General features: G+C 44.6%; 1 protein-coding gene across 3 annotated transcripts; it reads right to left on the bottom strand.

The window, feature by feature from the left end:
• Positions 1 to 9,991: 9,991 nt before the first annotated feature.
• Positions 9,992 to 23,099, bottom strand: LOC147693652 (serpin H1-like). Of its 3 annotated transcripts, XM_086933856.1 has the most exons (6): positions 22,978 to 23,090; positions 19,564 to 19,607; positions 14,510 to 15,225; positions 14,252 to 14,350; positions 12,400 to 12,632; positions 9,992 to 11,378 (listed from the first exon to the last, which is right to left on the bottom strand). In XM_086933856.1, exons 3-6 carry the CDS (start codon positions 15,192 to 15,194, stop codon positions 11,076 to 11,078), a joined length of 1,320 nt encoding a protein of 439 aa, XP_086789982.1. In that variant the 5' UTR covers positions 15,195 to 15,225; positions 19,564 to 19,607; positions 22,978 to 23,090; the 3' UTR covers positions 9,992 to 11,075. The 3 variants fall into 3 exon arrangements, with proteins under 3 accessions (XP_086789982.1, XP_086789981.1, XP_086789983.1); XM_086933855.1 differs by lacking the exon at positions 19,564 to 19,607 and having other exon boundaries at positions 22,978 to 23,099; XM_086933857.1 differs by lacking the exons at positions 19,564 to 19,607; positions 22,978 to 23,090 and adding an exon at positions 18,711 to 18,787.
• Positions 23,100 to 24,003: the final 904 nt, after the last annotated feature.

Raw genomic sequence — 24,003 nt, forward strand, 5'->3', positions numbered from 1 at the left:
TCGATTCCTTTATGGTGTCAAAAGACTTCTGACAGTCATTAGTCCAACAAAAAGGAACCTTGTTTTTCATCAAAGTACGCATATTGTATGTCTTTTGCGAAAAATTGTTCACAAATTTAGCATAAAACTCAGCTAAACCTAAAAAGGACCTCAATTCATCCTGTGATTTGGGAGACGGAGCCTTCAGAATAGCTTCAACCAATGAACTTTTTGGTTTAATACCTGAACCATCAATTTCATGCCCTAGATATGTGACGTTTTTTCTGAAAATTTACACTTGTTGCCCTCAGCAATTAAACCATTTGTTCTGAGGATAGATAGAACCTCCCTCAATAAAGTGTCATGATGAGATTTACTTTTCCCCATGATGAGAATATCATCTTGAAATACTACCACTTCAGGTATGTGATTGAATAGGTTTGTCATTAGCCTCTGAAATACTGCAGCGGCTGATGCCAATCCAAATGGCTTTCGAATGAATCTGTAACACCCAAAAGGAGTGCAAAAAGATGTCAAATGTCTGCTTTGCTTATCTAACACAACCTGGTGGTAGGCGGAAGAAAGATCCAAAGTGGAAAACCACTTTGCATCTCGTGTTAAAGAAAGCATTTCATCAATTCTAGGTAAGGGAAATTGGTCCACAATGATGTTATTATTGAGATGCCTCAAATCTACACACAAACGGGCTCGGCCATTGGACTTGCGGGCTACGACCAAAGGCGAAACCCATTCAGCAGCCTCAATAGACTCAATGACATTATTAGCCAACATTTTGTCTAATTCTTGTTTAACCTCATCCCTGATGATAAATGGAATGTTTCTAGCTTTATGAATCTTGGGAATTGCGCCTTCCTTCAAAAGAATCCTATGGGTGAAACCTTTTAATTTCCCCATACGACTCTCAAACACCTCAGGAAATTCTTCTAAGACCCATTTCTTAGTGTCCACACTCTCACAGGAGACCAAGACTTGCTCTTTGCTATTCGGGTTGAGAATGATATCTAACATCTTTTGATCCTTCCACCCAAGAACTGGTGGACCATCACTGGCAACATATAATTTCCCAGTGGCCTGCCTTTCTTTAAATCGAAAAATTAGTGTTCTGAATCCTAAAAAACTGATATCATTTCCAGTGTAACTCCCAGCAGATATATCATTCGATTCCAACCATTCACCTATTTTGTCTACAAAATGGCTTATCCACATTTTCTGAGGAATGATTGTAAATGGGGAACCTGAATCAGCAGCTACTTGAATTGTGATGCCACCCAAAGAAATGAGACACAAAGGTTTAGAAGACAAATCCCCTTTGATGTCCAGAACAATTTTTTTCTTTTGAATCATATTTACCTGGACATCGCTATTCTCAGATTCAGAATCAGAAGTAACCTCCTCACACTGAACATATGTGACTTTCTTTTGTACTCCCTTCTTGCCTCTTCTGTTACACACTCTTGAGAAATGCCCTATTAGACCACACTCCAAACATTTAGCTTGTTTAGTAGGACACTTCTCAAAAGTAGCAGAATGGGAGTAACTGCCACATCTATAGCAAATGACATTACTGAATTTTTTTTGTTCACTACCATCAAATTTTCTCCGATCTTTATCACGAAAATCATTTTTCCCTTTAACATATTTTTCATTTTTCACATTTTTAAAACCCAATTTTTTTTCAACTTCTTTCCCCACAATTTCTTCTGGACCCTTGCTATCATGAGATAAAGTAGCCTTGGCACAACGGTCAGACAATTCTGCTTTCTTAACCAGAGTGATAATATCTTTGAGACATTTGTCCCCTTCAACCCACAACTTATCCTGTAAAGTTTTGTTTTTAGTGTACATAACAACTTGGCCACGGATTAAATCATCGTGCAATTGGGCAAATTTGCACTTCCTGGCTAGTTTCTTTAAGGCTGAAACAAACTCTTCCACAGATTCGTTTTTGCCTTGTTTCCTGTGGAAGAAAGCGTGTCTGGTTACAGCAATGCAAACTGAAGGAGAAAAATGATCATCCAAATCTAATAAAGCAGTCTTAAAAACATCAACATCTCCTTCTGCTCTATGATGATTGTGCATTTCCTCAAAAATACGCAAACCTTCAGGCCCTAGGGAATACAAAAGCATTCTTTTCTTTCTATCAGGAGAGAACGCCCCATTGACATCCTCTAAATTTGCTATATAATTTAAGAAATATGATTTCCAATCTAACCAAGCAACTACAGGTTCACCAGGAACAGATAAAAATTCCTTTGGAGAGTTAATTTGTAGATTAGAAGTTAAATGCATCTTAGAAGCATTTACAAGTGTGGTACTTTGTGATGCTTCAGATTCTGTTGTCATCGTAGAAGTCTTTAAATAAAAAGTACAAAAGAAAATGGGTTAGTGAAATAGGACTGAATATAACCACTTCGAGAAATAACCGCTTAGTGAATGTGTCCTCCAGTAGTACTTTGGACTTCCAGCTGCTTTAAACTTCAAGAAACTTAATAAAAACAGAAATACCTCTAAAATTGTGTCCAAAAACTGCCTGTTGCGAAGTCTTTCCGAAATTTATGCAACGCGAGTGGTTGCCAAGGAAACCCGAAACAAACACATCCAAAATGGCCGTCAAAACGTGATGACGCTATCGCGCTGAGAGACGTGATGCGTGAAGCGTGATGATGCTGGCGTCGTCCACAGAGGATTCCAAGAAGAAGTTCGATGGAGAGCTTCCTCGAGACCACGTTCCAGGACGCTGTTGTCAGGAATCCGTTACGGCATTCAAAGATAAACAGTATGTCAAAGATAAACAGCGTATGGAAAGCTTACTGTTTAAACTAGAAAGTCCGAAACATCGCTATGCAAAGGGATAATTTCTCATGCCTTTGCCAAGTTGAGTGGTAAAAATAACGCTTTCAAGTTTTTCCCGAAATGCTCAATAACGCTTAAAATTAATTACACACTACTCTTGGTAATGGAGAAAAGTGGGCACACGGGGTAAAGAAAACGTGAAAGAAAGTACTCACAGGCAGAGGAGAAATTTCCAGGTGAAGCGCGATGAAAAGTAGATTTATGGAAAGGCAGTCATTAGATTTTAGTTAAAAAAAAATTTGGTTCTTTTTGTTTGAAATCCATCCTTGTCGCCAAAAATTGTAGTATCATTGGATTGAAATAAAAAGGAATCCAAGAATTGTGTTGAATAGGATTCATTCCTAAGCAGAGAAATATAGATGTAGCTGGAAGTGGGTTCATCCAAAGAATGAATTCCAACTGCAGTTTCAGTACACACATCAGAAAGACAACTTCATAATAAAACATTCTACAATACATAGTAAGAATTCCATTTAAAGAAACATGCAAACACTACATGAACCCATAAGAGGTGTGGCTCTTGTGTTTTGGCTCATGCTTGACTCCAAGTTGAGGAGGAATATGTCCTCATGCACCCGAAGGCGATCCAGCACCATGAAGTGTGGTTGTACGTCGAAAAGAGCCATGCAAGCCTCATCCCCACTCTAAATCGAGGGTGAGGACCCATTTCCACTCTCGAGGCCGATCCAGTGACCGGTCCTCTTCGCGTCTGCGGTTGTTTGGTAATGTGAAGTCCATATCAAAACAGAAACAAAAAAACATGAATCAAGACTTGACCCCATCCTCCCACTCTCTAGGTAAAGAGAAGTTGTGAGAGTATCAACGTGCTACTCAATATCACTCCTGATCCCCAATTATGGAGCCGATCCCACAGCTGTTCCCGATGCGTCCCAAGTTCCCCAGGCCATCAGCAATGCCACAGCAAGTCAAGGCATTTAGAAAGGCCAAGCTATGTATTTCTGAAAAACTTCCTGTTCCCTCTGATGCACCTTCAGCTCCAAGGATCCACAGGGGCCTCCAGCCAGGCTATCACTGGGATGGATCCCAGTCAGACTCCATTCCTGACCAGTGGCAGACCGCTCTCACCACCAAGAGCTGATGGTGGTGACGGATGCATCACTGCTAAATTGGGGAGGCCATCTACTGAAGGTGGAGATCCAGAAGGCTCTGGTATCTGACAGCTCCACATAAATCTGTTGAAGCTGCGGGCCATTCACTTGGCATTGAAGGCCTTCCTGCCGTCCTTTAAGGGAAGGCTAGTGCAGGTTTTTACAGAAAATACCACCACCATGCAACACGCAGGACAGAATGAGGTCCTGGGTACTATCCCATGAGGTACTGTGCCTCTGGAGTTGGTTGGAGTGTCAGGGAATTTACCTGATCGTAAACCTCCTGGCAGGATCTTTAAATCTGAGGCTGGACAGCTCAGCTGGCAATGCCTAGTGGATCACCAATTGCAGTTGTACCCTGAGGTGGCACAGGGCATCTTCCCACAGTGTTTAGAACCCTGGCTGGATGTTTTCACTTTCAAAATGAGCTTATAGTGTAAAAACATCTGCACTTTGGAGTCCTCTCTCTAGGAGACACATTCCAGCTAGATTGGAGATGGGGAATCCTGTATGCCTTTCCACCCCTGCCTCTCCTGTCCTGAGTTCTGAAAAAGACCAGGAACAACTTGGCCAAATACATTGTAATTGCTCTGGATTGGGCCAGAAGAGTGTGGTACCTGGATCGTCTGGGCACGGACTTCTGTTCTTCAATGGGCGCAAACTTCTGTTCTTTAATCAGGCTACCGCTTCGAGAAGATCTTCTGTAGGAGCAACAGGCAGGGTTCTGCACCTGGACCTGCTCACTTTTCACCTCCTTACATGGAAATTGAGCGGCAGCTGTTGATGGCATTGGATCTATCACCCGAGGTCATCTTTGTGGCCAGTACCCATCTACGAAATCCATTTATGCTGGTCACTGGGACACATTTGTGGCCTGTTGACTTTTGCTGCACTACAGAAAAACCCTCTATGCCGGGATCAGACACCAGAAGATTGCAAACCATTCAGAACTTGGTGGCCAGAATCACTTTCACCCTCACACACCGCACTCACATCACATCTGAAGGAGCTTCACTGGCTCCCAATACACAAATGAGCACAATTCAAACTCCACATTCACACTTTGCCTTGCACACATCCCATGCATACAGAAAACCAGATCCTGTGGTCAAGTCTTCTCCGACATCGCTCTTAAAGTGCGGAACCACCTGCCACTACATATAAGAGGTCCTCTTCACTTGTGTAATTCTGCACGAAGCGGAGGACCCAGATTTTCAAGTAGTCCGACTAGTCCTTAGGTTCGGCGAGGTTCACACCTGCTCTGTGCCCGGATACCCACCCCAGTGATAGTGTGCTCTACAAATCTGCATAATATAACCTTTTATAAGTCAAACTGTCGGATGTTTTATTTTTTTTATTTTGCCATTGGCACAGCAAAGCCTTGCAGTAGGCACTACTAGAGGTTATTTAACTGTCCTTTTTGTGTTTGCTGGACCAACCATACTTGTTTAGGTCACCTGGTGTAATTTATTTAAGGTTAATGTTTGACACACATGTTCCCTCCTAAACCCTTTGTGATGCCACAGTGGGATCTTACTTTGTCCCTGATGTTTCTCATGGGCTGCGTCTTCTAACCAGGGCACAGATGCTCATCGCTTTTTGTAACTCTCAAAACTGTATTCCTCATTGCGATCACTTCATCTTGTCATGTGGGTGAGCTCCAGGATCTCTTAGTGCAGCTGTCCTACACCACTTTTTTCCAGGACAAACTGGTGCTGAGGACCAGGGTGGTCTTTTTGCCAAAAGTTGTGACCCCTTTTCACATAGGGAAATCCATCACCCTGCCACATTCTCTGCTCCCCTTCACCTTGCAAAGTAGGAGGTAAGACTCCACTGACCAGACTCCAAAAGAGCCTTAAGCTTTTACATCAATTGCACCAATAACCATTGGGTGGATGATCAGCTTTTTTCGGCGGCAAAAAAAGGTAAGGCAGTGCAGAAATGGACTTTGTCAAGGTGAATAGTCCTCTGCATTAAGATCTCAAATGCAGCCTCCAGAAGGACTGAGCATTCATTCTACAGGACCATGGCTTCTACTACTGTGTTGGCATGCTACATGCCTGCTCTTCTCATCTGCTGACCATGTCGTTTGGCATCAGTGCACACGTTCATGAAGCACTACTGCCTTGACTTTCAGGTCTGATAGAAAGGGCGTTTTGCCCATTCGGATCTACAGAACATTTTGATTTAAGAACTCCACACAGACCCCTCACCTTGGGGAGGTATTGCTTTGGTATCTAATATGCGGTTAGAAGTATCCATCAAAAGAACAGGTTACTTAGCTTCAGTAACACTGTTTCTGGTGGATACTCTTAAGTATAGATTCCTTCCCACCCTCCTCCTTCACATACTGTTGAGTGGCCTCTTTTTACCATCTTAAAATGTCCAAAATTAGAGATATACACACTGGTATCTCCAATTGTTTTGTGCTTCGTGCCTGATACGTGTAAAGAGTCATGCAAGAAACTGACTTTGACACTTATGGCTCACTTTCAAATGAGACGCTGGTCCACGACTTCTAGAGTGAAACGAGACCAACGTGGCGCAGCACGGCACCACTTAATGGCAAGTAGACCACTGCGGTTAGATATTCTGGATCCAGTCCGGCATGTGTAGTAGTTTACAGGTGAGGAATCTGCAGCTAGAGGATCCACCAGAATTAGTTCCCAAAGGTAGATTTGCTTGATTGCACAGAGGTAAATTTGTTGCGAGAACGCCAAATGTTGCCAGTGTGATCGCTTTTTGCAAGAACTGTTTGAATTTATCTCTGACTTTTCCTGCAGGGTATTTACTAGTGAACTACACCAGGTCCTAATTCGTGTCTATGACTGCGCTTTTGTATAAGTCACCGTAGACACTCAGAGAGCTTCCAAGAAGAGGGAAGGGGCACCGTAGTGAGTGTCACCTTTCACTAGGATTCATAGGTGTCATCTCAGCCCTATAACTGTAGAACTGTGTAGTAGTTCACACTTTGCTGTGATATTTAAGTTCTTAGTTTTTAATAAAATAAGCAGTGGACTGACCACTGCATTATTGTGTCTAATATTTGTCCTCTGAGGACAGATCTCAGAGCATCAGAAGGAACTGCCCTTAACAACCACGGTTGCGGCCAGTAGCCTCTGTCTGCACTGTGACCCCCCCACAACCTCCTACCCCCCAAACGAGTTCTTAAGGCACTGTAAAGGAGTTTATTAAGTGATAAGTTTGCTATATGACAGAGGCTGAGAACCCAATACACCCAGTAAGTTATTACTAAGATTGAAGAAGTTGAAACACTTAGTTTGGCATTTACTGATGTTACGATATTGCTTTGTTTCCCATTGGCTTAAACTTTCATAGAAGCTCCATACAGCTTGGCATGATTCAGGTTGTTGATTAGTTGAAATGGCCAATGACTTGTTTAAGTTATCTGGGAAGGAGCCTCATTTAATGCAGGTTAAGAAATTGAAAGTTAAATACACAAGTTGTGAGAACGTTCTGGAAGGTTGTAAGTGATGAGGTAGGGTTACCAATTGATGACACTGAATGTGTGTTACCCAATGAGCGATGGGTTCGCTTCATAGTAGAACTGTATGAAGGGTATTGGACTAGTAAAAGGGAAGAGACTTATGGGCATGAAGTTCTTTTGCTGGGTATGGAAAATGTATGTAATGGAAGAAAAACATGGCGTCGTCAACTATGTCTAGAGCTGGTGTACCAGGAGCTCCACTGGGTTATAACCCAGATTGGTGGGCTGTTCATTTTGCATCTTAATTGTAATCTTTGGTCATAAATGGTGTAGTGCCGGCATCATGGTAATGTGAGATAGTAAAGCATACTTTTTTTTATTAAAAAAAGGATGACGTTTCTGAACTCAACCTTTTCTAAATGCAATCTCTATAACATTTGCAAAACTAACTTTTTTGTTTGGTGGAATCAGCAGGTGCATCTTATCTTAATCCAATATATATGGGAAATTTTCAAGATAGCTGCACCACAATGAGTTCGTTTTGTGTTACCGGAACTGGCCTAGGAAATATGTTAGACAAATGGGGGCTTTAATCGCCTGCTTGTGGATTTTAAGACTACGTTTAATTCTGTTTATCTTCATAAAGTAGGCTAAAACATGCAAACAAACTTATACCCCACGGCCTCCTTCTTTTGATTAAATATTTGCTTACTCAAATTAGGATTTGGGCGGAGATTGCAATGTCTGGTTGTCTTAGTCCTAAAGCTGAAACCTAGAATGGCCTTAAGCAGTGTTGTATAGTGGCCCAAATACTTTTATTTGTTTCTCGCACACCTACCAGTCACTGTTTGTCTATCAAACTTTTCCCCCAAAAATAATGGATTGCCATAGAAAGTGGATAATGTAGGAAGATGTTTAACGTATTCTGGATATTACTCTGAACACCTCACAAATGCAAATTATAGCTCTGTGGTTGGACAATGATCTTATGACAAACACTTATAAAATCAAGGTCCGCTCTTCAGAACGTCAGCGCAGGCGCGGAATTCACGCCGCGTAGGCACGGCAAGCGGGCCGTGACGGAACCGTTCCGTCACCAGCACAGCCCACCCGAGGCTCGTGACGGAACGGTTCCGTCACGAGCATGGGAGGGGTTAAGGGCATATAAGAAGCGGGGTAGGGACATCATTTTAAATAATGCAGCCCTGCCCAGGGTGAACAGAGGCAGGGACCTCCAATGTTGCACGTCTCTTTTCAGCCTCTCTAGGAAATGGGCTATGTTACGGTGGAAGAAGAGGCCTGGTGTGATGTAATGGAAGCCAATGGTGGCAACAATGTTCGCAGTCATGCAGAAGCCGAGGAATATGTCCCCAGAGTGGGTAAATCAAGGGCTTGTGCCAATTAATGGTATAACAAGAATAGAAGCCGAAGATGCCAATAATCTGCATCCGTCTGTATAGTGTGCTTTCCGGGTTGATTATGTACAGCAGCACATCATTCACATATAGAGAGATTTTATCTTCCAACTGCTCATCCCAGCATAAGCCTCGAACACATGGGTCTCGCCGGGTCCATACCACCAAGGGTTTCAAGGCAGAGTAAAAATTAGGAGTGACAGGGGGCATCTCTGCCTGGCATGTACTTTTCTTGAGTGTGTGAGGACAATGTTCTTATGATAAACACTTGTAAAAACCAAGGTGTTACCTTGCGGCCATTGTAAGATTCATTGTACTTGGTGGATTGGGGTAAGAGATTGGAAATAGTGGATTCATATCAATATTTTGGCATGTACTTTTGTGAAATGCTGGCTTGTGCCACCCACTAGTGCATGACAAATGTATATGTGATCATTGCTGGCTTCAGGAAGTTTAATCAACTGTATTTAGGCTTTTCTATAAGTTTGTTGATTAAAGCTATCAGAGGCTAAATTGTACCTTTTGATTTTAGCTCCTTGTTAGAGATGGATGGGATGTTAGATTTAACATTTTTGGATGGAAAGAATTGGAAAGGGGATTTATGACTTCTAAATCTAGTTTTCTCCCGGCTCTCAGACTTTACCAGATAACCAAAACTGCTGCATTACCATGCTACAGACCGACTGTCCGCTGTATAGTTTCCCAATAACAATAAATGAATCCCACCACAGCTTGCAATAGCCATTGCCAGACGGGACTACTGACTTCCTTTCACAGAGAGTTGCTAAAAAGATCCTCTCCAGGCACCAACGAACTCATAAACACACCCTCTGGAATTCAACAACTGCACTGAACTTATTCTTAAGGACACACGTGTTGCCCTCTGCAAATATAAAGATAAGGATTGCAATCACTTTGAGCCACTAGATCTACACAGTGGTTTATATGGGATGTTACATTGTTCATGAGACAGTTGTGACTTGCCCCCACAGCCCTTTATTCAAGGTATACACCTTTTGAAATCAAAGCAATGCTGGGATAGTATTTTCTGAGTGAATGTGAACAAGCACAAACATTAGTGAAAGGTGTCTAGCTCAGCCTAAATTACATCTTTCTCTTGTAAATATGCTAAAGAATCCACACCAGTACCTCAGGACACAAAATAATTCAGATTTGGTTTTTGTTCATTTTATTGCAAAAATCCCACGACAAGTTGTTTAGAAAAAATACTCACAGTTCTTAAAACACACAGGGAAACAAAAACAATTCAGGGTTAATGTAAAGTATAAAACTTCAGAAACCCTTTAACCCCTCCAACCCCTCAACATTCCATTTTCTCCATATCTTTATATGGTGGATTAATTATTGCATTTACCTTGAACATTGCATAGTTTTTCGTACAATGTGTGTTTCTTATAACAGATCAAACGCACGCACAAGGCTTGAAGTAAGCCGCCTTTCATACTATTATCGGTATTAAAAAGGTTTCTTTACAAGCGCCACCAACTTCATTACACTCCTTGACTGACTTGTCCTCCAGTTTGATCATTGATTTTTATTGCAATTAGCTACATTATTCGTCATTTTCACCCCTACCTTTTCTGGGAAGTAAAAAAGAGGTCACCAAAAAGTTAAATCTTTAATACCGTACTTTAGTGAGGGGTTGAATTTGACATTTCTCAAAGTAATTAACTTAAAATATGAAGAACTTCTCAGGCTTAAATACGAGGTGATGTTACATTCACTAATCTTATATACACATGTACAAGTCAGTCAACAAGTAAGTAAATGGAGTCTCCTCCCAAAGAAACCTGGGTCTTCCCACCCATCCAAAATGTCCAAAAGGCTGTTTCCTGCATATGCCAATACTCACACACACACACGTCCCAAGTAGGATTTGTTTCCTTTGGTCTTATGAGATAACATGACTTGAAGTCATACATTGATGCACTCTTGTGCAGATCTGTGCCCCCATAACAGGTGGTATGAAGGTCTCGTACACCCTGTTGGACATTTTGGTGGTGTTTCTGACACTTAGAGCCATACCAAGTCTCATGTCTGTCTCCTTTCAGTGAAACGTGAAATGCCTCATACTAACTGCGTTAGTGGCGAAGATGCCGTCTTTGTGGCTTTCCGCGGCCTGCGCTAACGAGGTGAATTTCATTATGCTGGCTTGTGACCTAAATAGCACCCTGACTTTTTCAATGAAAAAAAACCAACAAATTTCTCACAATGATAAAATAAAAATCACTATAACTCATCACGCATTTTGTCGCCCTTGGGCCTCACTAGCCGGCCAATGAAAAGAATAGAGTCCGTTTTGTTGTCTTTGATGAGGAAAACAAATGGATGGTCAGCGTAGAAGAGTTTAGGATTCCTCAGTTCTTCGCGCCCATAGATATCAGAATCAAAAGGGTTGCCGGGAGTGTCAAACTCGAAGGCTGTGGCATGGAAGACGTTGGCCAGGTACAGATCCTTCTTACCAGAGATCTTGGATAAATCAGCTTTGGCTTTGTCGCTGGCTTCTGTCAGGCCCAGGTCAGCCAGATGTTTCTGAAATAAGAGAGACAAGCGTTGTGGGTGCTAAAACATACAGGTTTCAATTAAACCACAAGTGTCACCTGCTCCCCAACATGCTTGTGACAGTTTCACATTTCCCAACTCTGAAGTTCAGTTTATGTTTTTTCTGCCTTTCCTTACTCACATATTGCTTACTCTCCCGAAGTTAGGCGGCTATTTTAGTTATGGCTTAGAGACAGCTTTAACTGTTCACCAGCCTTATGTTTTCCGATAAATTATTATTTATGTTCGTGTGTGTGTATACTTTGATTGCTTTTTAAATTTAAGGATATGGATTGCCTTACCCCCGGAAACCAGACTGAACTCTTCTACTGCATCTTTCAAAAAGGAAGTAAAATCGATTCTCATGGCAAAATTCACCTGAGCATAGTCTAAAGAAATTTCGAGAACAACCTTACCCGCGTTACTAATCCTTCCATGACAAGGGACCCTCTAGACAACCTAGACATTATATCTACCCTCTACCTGACTCAACGGGATTGTTCTTTGTTGTACCTTACTGCTTTACTTTTTCAAGTTATCATGTATACGTGTTTAACCTACATTTAATTGTTGTCTTAAGATCCTCACCTATTGTAAAGCGTTCTGATATCCGCAAGGATCTTGTTCGTGCACTATAAAACTCTCATAATAAAATAAATAAAATAAATATCTAGGGAATATAATTGCAAAATGAGAAATGTAAAAAACACTGCTGACATCCCAAGGGAAGGCCTATTGGCTTTGCCCATGGTTTGTGGCTGTTCCTCGTGTCTCCCTTGTAGCCATGCAGCCAGCTCCATGCAACGACAAGCAACCCATCAACTACATTTCACAAAAATGCATACTGCCACTGTTTCTTTTTTTCCAATTTCTTGTCTTCTGCCTTCGTCTGGCCACTAAAATGACTTCATACCACTAAGTTAGCAACTGTCCCCAAGGTACCTGGCAGAGCCCATAGCCGCTCTCAGATCAACATTTTAAGAGCTGTGCCTGTTTTTGAGGTAGGACTTACCTGAAGGTCGTGGCTGACTTCCACGCTGACTTTGGGAAGGGAGACCGCCACTGCTCTTTTCTGTAATTGGCCCTGCCAGGTCTTCAGCTGCTCTCTAGTTAGGAGTTTCTCAACGCGTTCAAGTGGCTCGACGTGGTGTGGCATGATGAAAATCATGCTGGATAGCTTGTGGGCGAGAGGCATCTCCACGATCTGAAGACTGTTGGCAGAGTCTTCGTAGTAATTATACAGACCTTAGGACAAAAAGCAATCAGAAATATGTTCATTCTTTCTGCATAGGAAGGATGGTAATCTGTGAGCTGCACAAACGTACATGCTTACTTAGAGGCATTCTTATGAGAGGCTTACGCCCCCGTTGCATCACTTTTAGTGGAACAAACCTTTCAACCATATCTATGAGGCCATGCAGCTACTTTGCGTGGCTTCGAATGGCCTCATAGATATGGGGTACGGCAAGGAAATGCAAATTGATGCGTTGCCTTACTCTTTGGTAGGGAGGCATTCATGGGCGTTGCGGATTGGTGTTCCCACGCAACACCCATGATTTTGATGCACCCCAAATTTACACGAACTTGTAAACCTGGGTTGCGCCAAAACCTTATGCCTCCTGAGGTGAGGTGCAATGAGGAGAAATATCTTTATTTGTCCTAATTTTTTCCTCTTTTTATATGTGCTATATTCTGCAGCAGAGGTTAAACCCTCCCAGGATTGTTTGTGTGCAGGGAGGTGCCCCTTCCTACACAAAAACAATCCTGCCTTCAATGCAGACATCCTTGCACCACGGTGAAAGGGTGCCTGCATTGGCACTAGGCAGCCAAATCGTATCCAGCACAGTGGGAAAGGACAGGAATGTGCTGTAGTGCATAGAAACTGCACATTCCTGCCCATTCCTTTAGGTGCAGGGCAGCGCAGCAAGAAGACTTGCTGTGCTACCCTTCACCAAAAACCCATCAATCTGGGCCTTAGTTTTTTGATATTGCACTAACTGCTACCTGGCCTATTGTGCCTTTTGTGGTCCCAGCTTTAGTCTGATGTAAATTTGTTCAACAGTGGGGACATTTGACCATTCCCCTAGTCTAATAGAGGGTGGGTGATACTGTTTAAAGGGTGAAGGGTTTCCCTAAGGTGTTGCTTCAGAAGAGTGAGGGTATTAGATGTTTCATCCTCCTGGCTGGTTATGGGGGGGTCCCTGAGGGAGCTTTGCCACAGGGGTTTGGGTCCTAATGGTTTGTCACCCAACCCAAGCCAGTGGCGTGGTTGTTGTATTAGAGTCCTGGATCTCCAACATCTCAAGAACAGAATTATATATAGTTCCTCGGCAGTCCTCCCCACGCCCCTAGAAGCTTTCTTAGTGATTCTGGTACCCCACTTGTTTTAATCATTGACGTTCATCTGTTCTTCGTACTGGAACTCTACATGGGTTTTACTTGATATTGCTACAGTCTAGTTACATGGTGTGCCTGGCATCATGACTGAATTTCACTATAACTCAGCAGTGCAGGAGCAAGACACTTTTGCATAACGCAGTCGGATAATTGCAAATAACCCAGGACAGTGCTTCCGAGATAGATACAGAGAGTGTGCATTGTATACTATTTGCTACCATTCATGGTCTTGTAGAGCTTTCAGAGTTTGGGTGTGTTTTATGGTATGAAATGTGAACGAAGTATAGTACAGAATGACAAATTCTGCTAGGGCCAAACTAATGACATGTTTCATTTTCTGATGTCTGAGCATTCAAGGAGATCATTGCATATATGGTAATGGCCGTTAAGGAAGTTTGCAGTAAGGCGGAGGGGGAGTCAATGGTGCACAAGGACAAAGGTTTTCAGATTTAAACTCCTAAACATACCTGTACGGTGCATCATTGGAATGCCCACTGTGAAGGAACGGGTCACCATGAAGACACGATCATCGACCATGGTGTGATGGAATCTTTCATCCCAATGAGCTACAACACATAATATGAGAATTGTATCAATGACAATCAGATGTGTAACAGCAGGTCAGGTCTAGTCTACATATACATTAAATGTCTTTCATGTGCAATATCTACCTACTACCATTTTCCCCTCGTTTCTTAATTAAATGTTATCCTATTGATACTTACGCTTGAAAAACATGGCGTTGACAATCAATGCCCCGTCGGTCTTCTCAACGTTGTTAGTCACTTCTGGAAGCTTGCCATCGGTGGTCTGCGATGCCCATTCGTTGATCGACTTCAAGGCACTCCTCTTGTCTCTGAAGTTGATCTTGGAATGCTCGTAGTTGTAGTGCTTCTTGCTGTCCTTCACAAAGTCTTCAGCAAAGTTGATGGAGGTCGGACCGTAGAGACGGTTGCCGATCTTCCAAGTCACGTTGCGGGCGGTGGAGTTGCTCACCTCATTCAGAAGCTCAGACAGCCCCGCGTGGATGTAGTCGTCATTCAGCTTGTCTGCGCTCAGGATTGCTTTGGCTTGCGTGGCAGTGCTGGACTTACCCGCAAGTGAAACTAGGCCAAGAGAGGAGGCCACCACCACAGGAGACATAAGGATGTTCTCCATGGTCTTGTCTTTGGCCATCGTATGGTACAGGTTGAACGCTAGAGTTGCACTTTTATCTGCCAGGGCGGTGGCTTTCTCACTTAGTTTCTTGATCTCCCCTGTCCCATCAGCCGCTGGTTTATCTTCAGGCTTAGCTTCTACAGGCTTAGCTTCTGCAGGTTTAGCTGCCGCAGGTTTAGCTGCCGGCTTCTTACTTACTCCTGCGTTGACCGCGACCAGAATGGTCAAAAGTACAAATTTGGTCAGCCACATGGTTTCAAAGCGAGTTGGCGGCCCTCTAATCCTGCAAAAAAAGAAAAACAAATGCATAGTTTTCCAATCACAAATTAGGAGCTACACAGGTCTAAATATCTAGCAGTCCTGAAACTTGATTACTATGCTTGACAGTGATAAGATTACATTTATAATTTCTTCTGAAAATGACTATGGTCAACTTCACTAATATGCGGTTTGAAGAAGACAGAGTGCCTTCAGGATAAGAATATATCAGCTGCATGGTTTAAGTTTATGGATGACCATATATCAACTAGGATTATAAAGGTGCTCAGAAAAGTGTCTGCAAATGGAAGACCCTGCTACTGACGCGAGTCTGTACACCAAACTCGTGAACACTATGAATAGCCCTCAAATACTTTTGGGTTTGGGGGTGTTATAGCAGCCTCTGCACATCAAATGATGTGCTCTTGGTCATCTGGGCTGCAAGTTTCTTTGCAAAATTAAGTGATCTTTATTGCGTTCTGTGTGTTCTTTACTCTTATCTGCTCTCACCTTCTGAGATGACACTGTCACTTCAGAAATGTTATATTAAGTATTCTTGAAGGGCGCTTGATTACCCAGAAGGCGTCTTGGCACTAGCTCAGATAGCAAGTGAAAAAAAATGACCCCAAGGAAAGAGATTAACCTACAGAGAAAAGCCAAGAGATTAGGCATGGCTTTGTTGTGAAAAGTTCTCTGTGGCTAACACTAACCACATCAGTAAGGTGGAAAAATCCTGTCTCCCACCACTCTAGGCCCCACCAGCTGTGTCCTCACGCTAGCTTAGCTCGAGCAAGGATTGCCTAAGGACTACCAATCAAAAGATTGTCTGGGGCCCAAATGGCAGCCCATTTACTTCCATCAGTCCACATGCAAGTATAATAAAGGGATACAAAATATGATATATGGCAATTAGTTTGGAACGTGCAGAGCAGGTGTGAAGCTTAGAACGTGTTCAGTAACAGGGATGTGTAAAACGTGCAGGGCTAGGTGACAAAATGCTCCCTCCCTACCACAGGATTACACTCACAGCCCTCAACAGTTGCCTTTTCCATAAAGGAATTACCGCCTTTAGTAGCACTATGTAGTTTTAAAATTTAGCGGCCCAAAGCATGATCAGGCCAAATAAAGGTTTCTTTGCTACCCAGGGCCACTTTCTCGTCCCCTTCCTTACTAATGGGACGTGTCATCCAGGGATGGACTTGAAACTTGAAACAGCCCTGGCAAAAAATATAAATTCAGCCCCCAAGTGCAGACGTGCTAATGCGTGCTAGAACCAGAGCTTCTTTCAAGTTGCTGCTGGGGTTCACGTTAAGTGCGACCACTCCTGGAGGCCAAAGCCGGCTTCCAAGCATCAATACTGGCCTCCCAGAGCTTCAGCCTCAAGGGGGATTGCCCACCTGCCGGCTATCCATGGTACTATCCTCTAGAGCAGGGGTCTCCAAACCGGTCCTGGAGGGCCGGATCCATGCCAGATTGTTTGGATATCCCCATTGAGATACATGTAGTAATTTTAAAAATCTGGTTTGGATCCGGCCCTCCAGGACCGGTTTGGAGACCCCTGCTCTACAGCAGTTTTCTCCAAAGTCGGTCCTGGAGGGCTGGATCCAGGCCACATTTTAAAATAACTACTTTTATCTAAATGGGAATATGCTAAAAAATCTGGCATGGATCCAGCCCTACAGGACCGACTTTGGAGAGCCCAGCTCTAGAGACAGACGTCCAGCTGCCTTGCAGTATAGGAAAGACATACGACTAGGCCATAATCAACCACTTCTAGATGGAGCATAAAAGTACCTTCTGTAGATTCAACATTTTATATCTGTGAGGAGACAGGTGCCCGCATGATCTTAGTAGTAAAGTCTGGGTTTATTTAAGGCTAAGAGTCATGAACTACTTTTTATTTATTGTATTATGTTGTTTTTATTTGCTAGGTTCAAGCTGCAAGACAGTCAAATGAAGGCATCTTGCTAGAAGAATCCGTCTTTCTCTTTAAGTAAAACATATTAAGAGAGCAAATAATGTAATGTAGCCCTTTGTAACTCTCAGAGGCTGAAGTTAACTCGCTCATTGTTCGTTTTTCCTAAGGATCGCCCTCAGTGCAGTAGATGTTACCAGACTTGGATCAGTAACTCACTGTCCCATGGAACTCACGCTGCCCCTCACTCATGGCGCCCAACAAGGTCAAAGCCAATCTGGGATGGTTTTATTCCCCCTCGGAATGGACCGGGTCTGGCAGTTTGGGTGAACGTTTCCTATTGGAGCAGGAACAATACTGATTTGCATATGGCTGGTCCTTTCAGCATGAACAGGAATGCAGATTCGGGTAATTACCAGCGACCATGGCTGATCAAAGTGCATACAGTGCTGGAAAGCAAAAATAATGTGGCACAGAACTGTGAACAGTAAAAAAAATTTCCAATTCCACCCGACTGTAGGGATCTGGCGATGCGTGAAGCGTGTGCGTATAAAACAAGCACTGGATTTCCACACAGATAAGTAGCCCGTGGAACAAAGCGAGCAAAGGCCAAACCCTTCTGATGAGGGAAAAATCGCTGCCTGGGGCCAGGAATGACTGCATCTGCTTAAGACCTGCTGACAGAGAACGCTTTGTTTGCAGGGAAGGAATGCGCCGTGCTCGGTGCCCTTACAACCCACACCTGGAATCCCTTTCCCTGTAATAACTATGCGACATGTTAGGAGGCCATGGGCTGTCTTGATGACACAACATGGTCCTACAATGTGCATGTCAGGTGAGACACTGGAGGGATCTTGAAGAAAATTCGGCAGCCGAGTTCTGTGGCCTCCCACAGAAATGAAAGTTGTGTACTGTAACCTGGAAGCCCTGGCTTGTGAAAGAAACGCAGACTGCAGGTTCCAGCAAGAGTTGTCCTTTTTGGCTGAGACAGAAAGCAAGGGCTGCAGGCGGGGTTCTTGTGATGGCATGGGGTAGGGTTCACTCTTAAATCTGCATTCAACAAATTGGAAGGTATATCTCCCCTCCTGACCCCTCCCCCAGCTAATGTGGTGCCCTCTGACCCGCCTGCCCTCGTGCTCCTGGCTAAGAGAAAGTGCAGGGGACCTTCAAAGCGCTATGCTGCGGCCATTTTAAAGTAAAACAAAATCTGGAAAGTTACAAAAGGTGCAAAAACCTGCACATACTCCACCCTAGACCATGGATGCAAATGGCCGCATGTAACATTGAATACGTCACCGCATTCCAATCTGACGCGTAGTTTCGCTTTTACATCATCATAGCCTGAAACAACACAGTAGCAAAAGAACTGCGTGGCGGGGGGTACGGGGGGATATTACTTGGGGGCGCTTGCGCCGTGACAACTATACCGGGGTCCGGAGACACGCACAGGCCGCGGACATGCAAACTCATCGGGCCCACCCCCTTATGCGGAGAAGTGTGTGGCCCTTGGCTGGCCCGGAAAGGTGGCTGGGGCCCCCACCATTGCCCCCACCCCTGCCCATATCAACGCCTGTCTTAATGCACTAAAAACCTACTTGAGTCGGGAAAGTTCCCCGTGTTGCACCGGCTCCGGCTGCGCCTGCCTCTTCTGCCGGAATGCAGACGCAGGGAGGGGACGTGTCTGGCTCACAGGCCGGAAAAATCTCTTCTCCCGCCCCCCTGTGTAGATTTAACGCTTCCAACGCCAGCCTGGGAGCCGGTGCATGTGATATGCCCATGACAAAAGGTTAAGTAGCTGTAATATGTAATATACCGCTAGAGCGCTCGGACCTGGGGAACTGGGTTCGAGTCTCGGTAATAACGACGCCAAACATCCTGGGATTCTGGGCAAATCACGTAATCTCCCCGTGCCTAACAAAAATGAATGTGTGTAACGTAACTGGTGCTCATGTAAAGCGCTCTGATACCCGATTTGGGTCAAGTTCGCGCGCTATATCTGCAACAAAAAAAAAAGACCAATACATCCCTCAGTGGGCAGTTGAGGGCAGCATGTCGTATTAACTACATGCAGAAACACCGGAAAATACTGCAAATAGCCAATCCCATCCATTCCGAGGCCTCTTACCCATCTATGGGCTTCGATGGAGTGCACAGCAATCACATTATCTAATACAATCCATAGGAATGGAGGGACTGGAAGACTTTGTTACCAGTCAGTAGAGGGACTGCGGGATTTAGTTACCTAACTGTGGAGGGATTGGGGGACTTTGTTACAAGACTGAAATCTATGCTGAGGGACAGCCATTGTGTACATATAGCTACCCACTTTGAAATTACACCCATAAGCAGGACAGATAACATGTAGAACCCACTTCTTGGGTTCTTGCACAAAATGATTAGACATAAAAACACTTCATAAACAGCAGATTTGTTAGGACGTCTAGATACCTTCAAACTTTTTCATACTGTTCTCAACGTTTGCCCTTTTCATTCTGAAAGAAAACAGACAGATCAAGTAGGACCCGAAGGAAGTATGTTATTAGTACAGATTTAAACGTTTTGTTCAGCTTAGTGTGGGTGTGCCAAGGCCTAGAACCACAACAAAGGCCAGAGTTTGATTTTTTTGCAGGACACAATTTTGAACTGTTGTTCCCCCCACTAAATGCTTCTGGACACAAATTAAGTTCTGCACAAACTCCTTTAAAGGCTTCAAAAACAATATATTAAACCGTATGTCCACCCGTTTTATTACACCATGAAAACTCTTTAAATAGCCCACCCAGTGCACAGAAAAAACACAGTTCTCTTTCCCCAGTCCTGCGTGGCTAACAATCACTGAACACTGGTAATATCAATCTCTAGCACAGACATACTGGAATGTTGCCTTGTTTGATAATGTCAGCTTGGGTTCTGAGATTGTGACATCATTCACCAGATGGTCCCTTTAAAAACAGACATTTGCAAAATAAAATCACAAGCATAATTGATCTCGGACTGCAACCTCATACATATGATACAGATTACACCACTGTTTTCCTAAATTTGCAAGCTGGGTTACTCGTTAACACGAGCTCTTGTAGAATAAGACATTATTTGAGACAAACGCAGTAGGAAGCAATGTGTCAACATTGTATGCGAGGGTGAGCACCTGTACAGAGCAACACAACAAGGTGAGTGGCCTCTAGGCGCTTACGAGCGGGACAAGTACAGTTCGGTCTATTTTTATGTTTACAATACTTTCAGTCTGTATGAGCGATCCGCCGTTGGCAGATCGTAGTTATCTGTCCAGGATCACACATTTCTGTCAAGAAGAAAGGGCAGCTAGGATCAGAACTCCGCTCCGGTCAGTTTTAAAGGAACTATCTTAGCCACTAACCCTGTCCAGTACCGCCTCTCCGTTGATGCGATCCTGGTGAGATGCTACCGGTAATTACACGGTCTCTTAGCAACAGGATGGGATCTTTGCAGAAGCACCCACGGGGCCAGGCGGTCCTCTCCCCTGCACTGACACGTAGCCGCGGGGTGGGCGGCGCTCTGCACAAGCAGGATGAGAAGCCGAGCCTGCCAGGGTTCAGATTTCACCCGCCACTGGCTCCCTCCCGCGACCACTGACCCCTCTGGCTCCTCCCACCACGGGTGTGGCGGCTGGCTGGAGGGGCTCTGGTTACCGTCTGCTGAGGTGGCAGGGACTGATCTAGAAGAGGGACTATGTGCAGGGTGGAGCCCTTTGTTTCCAGCCCGGCAGGGCCAAATCAGCATGCATTGGAGAATGTTGCACCGAGTCACAACTATTTCTTTGTGGGCTTTGGGTACGTGGGGGGATAATGCATATACTTGAAACAAACTAGATATTGAGGGCTAGAACCCCCCCCCCCCCCATCAACAACAGTTTGGATATGTCTATTACCCACGAGGCGAATAATGCCCCAGCTTTAAACTGAGCCTCAAAACCCACTCATGGGGAACATATATTTACATTTCAAGGGAAACGCCAAATATCCTTCGGGGTGCACAGGGAGAGTGCACGCCCCCAACCCCCGGAGTTCCCACCTGCAGTATTTCATTGTAGTGTTAATGACGTGTTTCGATTGGTGACCCATTAGTCACCCATGTATTAAGGCCCCTGGCCTCGACTGTACTGTCGAGAAAATACTTTCTTAAGCTACTGACTCTGAGCTCAGCCCCCCTTTAGAAGAAAGAATGACGTCACAAGAGGGTTTAAGACCCCACCAGCCAGCACCGGAAATAGCACATCCATGGATCCTGGCCGTGATGTATTTCGGTTCAGCGCCTGGATACCACCGCGGTGATCAGTGCGCTTTACAAATACCGAGTGACAGAAAGCTAATTTAAAGATACTATCTAGTTAATAATGTTAGATAAAACGTCAGCACACACCTGTGCATCAGACACACGGGACATTTGGGGATCCTGGCTGCTAATGAGGCAGAGCTAACGAAGCAGTCATTCCTTCTATTTATGGACGGCCCCTTTAAAAGCACTATTTAGTGGTCAGTAAAGTCAAGACAAGCTGGCAGTGCACACCTGTACATCAAACAAGGGGACATTTTCGGATCTTCATTGCTGCTGAAGCAGAACTCGAGAGGGGAAACGGGTTTATTACATTTACTGGGTGGCGCATTTAAAGGTCAAATCCAGTGAATACATATCAGTAGGTCTCGAGGCGCAATCAGAAGTCGAACAAGAGGACATTCCAGGACCCTTGCTGCAGGGCAGGGTAATGAGGGCTGCCACTTTCGTTTCGCTGATTTAAATGCCCTTTATTGCGCCCCCGCGCGACCTCCTTCGTTTCTCACAGCTGTGCGGGGGGGCACACCAAGTCCCTCCTCCGTCACGAGAGACTTTTCGACTGCCAGGCTCACAATGACATCTTTTACTTTACCCAAATCATCAAGGTGAATAAAAGGGGGTGTAGGAATGGGGGGCGGGTCACACTAGGCTAACAATTGGGAGACTTTTCTGTTGGCACTCTAAGTCTTTCTGTAAACTACAAACACATGAATGCCCCCCCCCTTTTGGAGGGCTCTGTTCTTCTTCTTGGGTACTACAAGCGAGAATGGATAGATCCCCATGCCACTCAGACGGTTGGCCACGAGGCCCCTGTCCCATTAGTTCCAGGCAGTGTGCCCGCCCTGCCTACTGCTGTAGGGAGTACATAGAAAATAAAGTCTGGGCGGGCTCTGAACACTCCTAGAAACGACTCGTGGCTTCACTGATGCCTCAGCGCAAACACAACACAAACGCCCCAAAAACTACCACGAACACCCCAGACTCCAAACAGGAAAGGAACGCCGAGTGTCGGGCGGGGCTGAGTGGCATCCATCCAGGCTGCAGACGAGCAGGGTGGAAAACACATCCCTGCACTCCTGGCATCGGACGAGCCTCGCAGCTGGTGATACACTCAGAGGTAACGCCAGCAGCAGGAGGTTAGCGCGTCCCAGCTGACCTCAGAGCACAGGGCACCGAGCCTTTTCTGCTCATCCCTGGCACCGTCTGCAGTACCACGGGGCAGCATGCATGTGCACACCCGCAAAACCCACCGGGCACTCCTGGCTGCAACCAGCACACAGGAAGCTGCCTGTGGGCGCCAGGAGCAGTCGAGAGCCGGCAGTGTCCTGGCCAAGCCTGGGCACGCAGGCTGCGCGTGGAAGCGCTCTCCCTTGGACCAGCAGGGCTGCAAACAGACTTTTAATGAACTCATTAAAACATGAGGCACAAATCCCTAACGCTTGGTGACTGTCTCAGCTGACTTGCACCCGCGCGGTAAAACGGAGCCTTCGCATTTTTACAAGATGCATGCACATTTAATTAAAGAAAAACATGGTGTCTGGCTGTTCTTACCTGAAGAGTTTGTTGTTCTGCCGCTGCAGGGGCTTCTGATGGCGGTGACGTGGCTGCTCTCTGTCTCCTTCCCTCGCCTCCTCTCCAGCGCCTTTATACCCTCCAAAAGAAAGTTCTGGAAGTCTGGGAAAGACCTTAAAAAAGTCTATTCAAATGAGGCTCTTTGAACTCTGTGCAAACTTGCAGCTCCATCCCTCCCACTGCCCCCCTCCCCCCGTCAGCCCCTGATGCCTCGCTTCAGGGTCCTAGTGCTTGTGCCACACACCCACAGCCTCGAGGAGCTGCGGCCTCTTTGCAGAGGGGCAACAAAGAAGGAAGATCAATTTGCAAAGCCAAGCAACACTCATGAAATTACCAGCGTCTACGTTTTATAGCCTTTAAGAGCCAGCCAGGGTTTCTAAGCGCTTTAAACGTGACAAGAGTCACAGTAAGATAGGTATTTGCCCTGGATAACACAGGATTAGGTGGAGGCAAAATTGAGCATCAGTACTTAGAAAGTGACTATTATTCAGAAAGAATTACAAATTCGAAATCTTCCCTTTAAAATACAATTTAACATTTCATCTTTAAAACCAATATAGAGACACAATAAAGGCGACAACATTCTTTCATTAAATCATTAAAAAAATGTATGCTTGTATATGTCAGACCAGTTGTCAGGGCTTAGGAGGCTTTGGGGTAAGTAAGTTGCCAATATTTGTAACAATTATTGCCTGTTCCACCTGGCACCACAGGCACCAGGCTCTGCTCCGAGCTCACAGAATGAACAGTACCTCCGTTTTATTAGGATTTGATGTTCAGGGGTCAGCGAGGTCAGCCAGTCAAGGTTTACCCATCAAGGTCACTGTGTGTTGAACGTAAAGTATAACTTCCACAGGTAAAATGCGCAATAAATATGCTGTGAAGTGCTATATATTTTTTATAAAGAAATAAGATTTTTATTCGCGTGATGCTCAGTCGCTCACTAGAAGTACTTAGGTTGCAATAGCACAAGTCTCAACCGTGTAAAATGTATGGATGGTACTA

This window comes from Lissotriton vulgaris, chromosome 8 (genome assembly GCF_964263255.1).
Source record: "Lissotriton vulgaris chromosome 8, aLisVul1.2, whole genome shotgun sequence".
Taxonomy (NCBI): Eukaryota; Metazoa; Chordata; class Amphibia; order Caudata; family Salamandridae; genus Lissotriton; species Lissotriton vulgaris.